Source organism: Amphiura filiformis, chromosome 4 (genome assembly GCF_039555335.1).
Source record: "Amphiura filiformis chromosome 4, Afil_fr2py, whole genome shotgun sequence".
In the NCBI taxonomy this organism is placed as follows: domain Eukaryota; kingdom Metazoa; phylum Echinodermata; class Ophiuroidea; order Amphilepidida; family Amphiuridae; genus Amphiura; species Amphiura filiformis.
Genome location: NC_092631.1, coordinates 78,369,181 through 78,375,259, shown reverse-complemented (window position 1 = coordinate 78,375,259; position 6,079 = coordinate 78,369,181). Strand labels below are relative to the sequence as shown.

The 6,079-nt window shown below is 39.4% G+C and overlaps 1 protein-coding gene across 1 annotated transcript; it reads left to right on the top strand.

Moving 5' to 3' along the window:
• Positions 1-707: 707 nt before the first annotated feature.
• Positions 708-1,253, top strand: LOC140150400 (uncharacterized). The gene has a single exon (XM_072172413.1). The coding sequence runs from the start codon at positions 708-710 to the stop codon at positions 1,251-1,253; it is 546 nt and encodes a 181-aa protein (XP_072028514.1).
• Positions 1,254-6,079: the final 4,826 nt, after the last annotated feature.

The following is a 6,079-nucleotide window of genomic DNA, read 5'->3' as shown; positions in this document are numbered from 1 at the left end:
CAAAGTAGGGCAATTTCCTCTCAATGATGGGCTTTCTGATGTTGAAGTCTATGCCAATCTTATTCAGGACCCAGATGTTTGTCTTCTTGTCTTTCCAAGATACTCCCAACAGCCTTCTATAGCACCACATCTCAAATACATCATCTACTACCTCATTTTTTGTCATTGCCCAGGATTCGCACCCGTATGTAGCAATTGTGAAGACTGTTGCACGAAGTAACCGTACCTTGATAAACCACGACTCTTCCAGATCTTTGACATACTCCGAGTTGTTGTCCTTGCCATAGCTAATCTTCTTTTGATCTCAGATGTCTATCATTGAACCCAAGTTTTCAATTGTTTAACCTCCTCAATCTTTTGACCATCCATCAAAATGTCCTCTCCAGTTCCATTTCTATTAATAACCATTACTTTAGTCTTCTTGGCATTTAGAAGAAGGGCTTTCTCCTCAAACCTGCAACAACGTATGGTGTAGCTATAAAGGCTATAGTACTTCTAATCAAGGTTAGGAATTCGTATACTGAAACACATTATGTTTTGTTAAACGCAAATCGCCACGGCAAAATGTGATTTGGTAAGTGTAAAATAGCTGTGATTTGTTTTATATAGGCCTAGATATTGCAAATTGTGTACACAAACTTATTGATAACTTTAAAGTGTTTTAACAATACCTTTAAAACATGCCATAACAAATCGTTAGAAATTTGATGCCTCGGAAGTTCCAACGTTTAAACAACAGCATTAACAGCAACAGGCGCAGCAGTCGTAACAAGAACACTGATCAACCCAACAAAGGCAGCGTGACTCTCCCGTACGCGAAGGGAGTGACTGAAACCATACAACGTCTGTTCAAATCTCATCACATAACAACTCATATTAAGCCACAGAACTCACACAAATTGGATAAATCAGGTGCGGTATACGGCCTCCAATGTGCTGACTGTGATTCCACCTATGTTGGTGAGAGTGCCCGCCCTCTACGAAATAGACTCAAGGAACATGAAAGACCTAGCTCTCCGGTTGGAGAGCACGCTATGAGGGCTAAGCACCGCATTGATTGGGACAATATCCGCGTGTTGGACCGCGAAAGTGACTGGTACCGTATGGGAGTGCGCGAAGCCATTCACATCAAGAGACGAGACTGCAACCTGAACAGGGACCAGGGCAGGCACATCCTCCCTCTCAGCTATGACAACATCATCAGTTCATGTGATCCGAGAAACACCAGCGGTCACGTGACGACCACGGAATAAACCAGTGGCTCCGAAGGCTTGTGGATGCAAGCCGCAGGCTACCACAGCTCTGAATATAAAAGTCGTGAGACGTAAGTTAAAACTTTCTTCTTATACTATAAAGTACAGTATGGTTTAGTATTTCGCAGGTAGGTGATTTATCACCATTGACTTTATATGTCTTATTTGAACAGTTCGTTGTGACGAGATGACGAGAGCAGGAAATTATTCAATAAATGTGTTCTCCAACTAGATAAAGCTAGTCAAGAAGCTAGCCCAGAAGGCCCAGAAGCCTTCAGTGAGATCTGATATCATCAATAACAATAATCAATGGCAGAATGGGCACTACACTTACCGAAAGCAGTGCTTTGGAGGACAGGTGGTCTGAATACCGAGTTTTACGACCAAAAGGCCCAGGTAGCCTCTGTGAGAACAGCTGATAGGAGCTGAACCACTCCATAAAGAGTGAAGTGCAACAGACAATTACTCGACCAAGTCAGTAATGGAAAATCATCACAGTGATGACATGCTGGAGAGCTATGAAAGTCATCCCCGAATACATCCGGAAAGGAGAACTTGAATGTCATGCAGAAGCCTTGTGATATTATCTGGTAGAAAGTGGAATTGCCGAGGACTGGGAAAACAGAAATGAGATTTGCTGAAGAAAAAGAGGTTTTTAGAGTTTGAAGAGGTACACGAGATCATATCGTAAACATCAGGAACCTAATTGCTAAAAATACACTCGGTACCGCTGTACTTATGCTTCCTTTATCAAAGCAAGGATCTGATATTACAAACTCTACCAAAACCAAGAGAAGCAGAGAGGAAGTTTTAGGCCTCTAGGAGCATTAAACGAAGCAAGTGAGAAAAGTGGCCTGTCATTGATTTGAACATCAAGACGAAAGTGAAAAACAAAAACCTTTAATATATCCACTTAAAGACTTAGAAAAAAACCTGGCTGGTTCCTCTTTTGACCTGAGGGTACATTTTGATTCTCTACCGTCAACAGGACATGTGTGTGCTATATACAGCAACACGTCTATAATAATAAATGACATTTTATTCACCTCTCTCATGTCACTATATCATAGTAAACACGTCGACACAATGTATCTTGATTCTAATTAGGAATCGGCTCCTGCTAATACTGAAGCACATTATGTTTTGTTAAGCACAAATCGACACGGCTAAATGTGATTTGGTATAATTTGAAAGTATGGAATATTTCTTAGATGGAAATGTTAGATGGAAATGTCATCGAGGAGGTTGAAAATCTTTGAGTTCTGTGGGTCCATCATCAACCTGAGAGGGGACTGCACCCAGGAGATCGAACATCGACTGGGTGCCGCAAGGATGAGGATTGATGTCGTCGGACTACCACGGAGTTTGAATGTGAACATTAATTTATAGCATGATTTGTAGCGTTAATCTGTCTTGAAATGTGTGTGTGTGGGGGGGGGGGCAATCAGCTTGAATTATCAAAAAGTGGCTAAAAGGACCACAAATGGGTCATTTTGCCAACAAGATTGACACCCATGAATGTGCAGCATGCTCTGACATGACATTTCTCCATCACTATGTTTAAAGTTTATTTGCTAACAGCATTAAATACTCTGAGTATGTGAAAAGGAAGTATGGAAAATGAAAGGTCAATGACACGGTATGCCAAGTGTTTCACATATTTATGATTGATTGATTAAATACATCATTTGACTTTTACCGCTATAGTACGTTTGCTCTCTGGATTTGTATGGTTTACAAAGTCTTTGTTTTAAAAAACGTATTCAAATAAGCACAGACATGCCCGGTTTTGCTTCGAATCTACCTGTTAAGATTCGGATGTTTCTCAGAATCGGTAATGTTAGCCTCGCAGTGAAGCTAATCATCATCAGCACACAAAGTTTCCGAATACCTATGGTGACAATGTGTGTATTTAGAAAACTTTTATTCAAAGCTTTTGTGAGTGTACCTTCCTATTTTGAATTTTATCTTGCCCAATAATAGCTTAAATTAGACTAATTCTTGGTCGTGTATGAAATGTGTTAATAAATGCAGATCTCTTGTTTCTTGAGAGATTGGACACAGTATTGCACTTGTTTTGAATATTGATGCGTCCAATATGCACCATTTGCGGGGCTTGTGCATTGGACTCATCAACATCTTAGTGTACGTTCATTATTGAGTCAAGTTTCGCTCTCAACAAGTGATACGCATTCATTAACCTTTAAAAATAGAGATAGCAGTATGAAAGCGAAAGAATGATTATTTTCAAATACATTGCTGCTGTGGTCTTCACAAGGGTACGCCATCTACTTCTGTCCAAAGCCAAACGTCTTGCACCATACATTCCGTGTGATGAAAAATTCTTCACATCATTTGGTCCAAGATGTTGATGGACGTTCCTTTCCACGATGGCCTTCTACGGCTCCCTGAAGAATCTGCTTCTTAACTCCGCCATCCTTTCTTACAATGTGGCTAAAGTAGGGCAATTTCCTCTCAATGATGGGCTTTCTGATGTTGAAGCCTATGTCAATCTTATTCAGGACCCAGATGCTTGTCTTCTTGTCTTTCCAAGATACTCCCAGCAGCCTCCTATAGCACCACATCTCAAATGCATCTATCTACTCCCTGTCATTTTTTGTCATTGCCCAGGATTCGCACCCGTATGTAGCAATTGTGAAGACTGTTGCACGAAGTAACCGTACCTTGAGGTTGATTGATAAACTACGACTCTTCCAGATCTTTGACATACTCTGAGTTGTTGTCCTTGCCATAGCTAATCTTCTTTTGATCGCAGATGTGCTATAACCTTTGTTGTCTATCATTGAACCCAAGTTTTCAATACCTCCCCAATCTTTTGACCATCTATCAAAAAGTCCTCTCCAGTTCCATTTCTATTAATAACCATTACTTAAGTCTTCTTGGCATTTAGAAGAAGGCCTTTCTCCTCAAAACTGCAACAACTTATGGTGTATCTATAAAGGCTATTTCTAAACAATTATTAGAAGGTTAGGAATCGTCTCCTGCTAATACGGAAACACACATTATGTTTTCGTAAACACAAATCGACACGGTTAAATGTGATTTGGTATATTGTAAAATAGGTGTGATTTGTTTTAGATAGGCTTAGATATTGCAAATTTCGTACACATTTTTGCCAACTAGACCTTATTGAAAACTTAAAGTGTTTTAACGATAACTTTAAAACATGCCATAACAAATGACAATTTGATGCCTTGAAAGTTCTAACGTTTGAAGTTATGAGTACAGTATGGTTTGATATTTAGCAGGTTGGTGATTTATCACCATTTATATTATGTACGTTATTTGAACAGTTATCCCTGGTAGATGTGTCAAGAGAAAACGTGTGACAAGATGGCGAGAGCAGGAAATTATTCAAAAAAAAAAAAAAAAGAGTACCAACTAGGTAAAGCTAGTCAAGAAGCTAGCCCAGAAGCCTTCAGTGAGATCTGATATCATCAATAACAATAATCAATGGCAGAATAGGCACTACACTTACCGAAAGCAAGTAAGTTGGAGGTCAGGTGGTCTGAATACCGAGTTTTACGACCAAAATTCCCAGGTAACCTCTGTGAGAACATCTGCAAGGACCTGGACCACCACCCCTAAAGAGTGAAGTGCAACAGGCCGTAATTACTCGACCAAGTCCGTAATGGAAAATCATCATAGTGATGACATGCTGGAGAGCTAAACATCTAAAAAAGTAACTAACCCCCCTTAAATAACGGCCATTATTCAAAAACGGGATATTGTATTACAAATATGTAAAATGTGTTGGAAGCAGAATTTATTTCTGCGCGTTTTGACACCTCATTTGATAAATACATGTAGCCTAGAAAACAATAAAACACCGGTCAATTTAATGTAGTGAGGTCCAGATTTGAAAGTTACACTTACAACAATACAAAAACACTCAGATATCATTACACACATTGCCATTTTCAGTTTTAAACTCATGTGATTTAATGGTTTTTACAAATGTCTCTTGTAACGTAACTGTTGTTGTAATGTTCACTTTCATATCAGTTAATATCGGGTGTGGCTTCCTTCTGTCTGAATAAATACCAAGCACCTTCGCCTCATACTGTTTACAAGACGACTGATGCGTCCCTGGTCTATTGCTGCCGATTCCCGTCTCAGAATTTGTTCCAGTCGAATCAAAGTTGTTGTTGGCTTGATCCTCTTGTCTACCCGGTAATTTAACTGTCCCCACAAATGCTCCAACGGGTTCAGGTCTGGAGATTTGGCAGGCCATAACATACCTTTGATGCCTTCCTGTTCCAGAAGCTGGTTGGTTATCCTAGCCCTATGTGGAGCTGCATTATCGTCCATCAAGATGAAGTCTCTTGTAACCTTGACATGTTCAAAAGCTGAGTTGTTACGAAGATGACCAGCTTAACCTAAACTTAACTGTTGAAATGACAACTTGGCGGGGCATTTATACAGTTAGCAACCTGGACAACAGATTCTTTTGTTTAGCAAGGCTCACTCAGTCATTTAATGTGGCAATACAAACGATCGAATTTGGTGTTGAAACGAGCTAAATTTTGAGTGACACCTTTTCAATGTAAAATTAATTTTCTCGGCCAAATGAAATGCAATCATTTTTATTTTTTCAGTAAATGTCAGGTCAAATTGTAGTGCTTGATACTTATTTTTTTTTTCAAATCCTAGTGTTAAACTTAGGCGTGAAATTCAGTCATTTCGTGTAAGATTTTCGATTTTGATAGGCTTAAACTCTGCCTGCGAGCCTTTTCTTGGATCAACCTTTTAGCTTTTCAAAGTAATATAGTACGCTAATGAAGGATTTTCCCCAACTTTCTAAC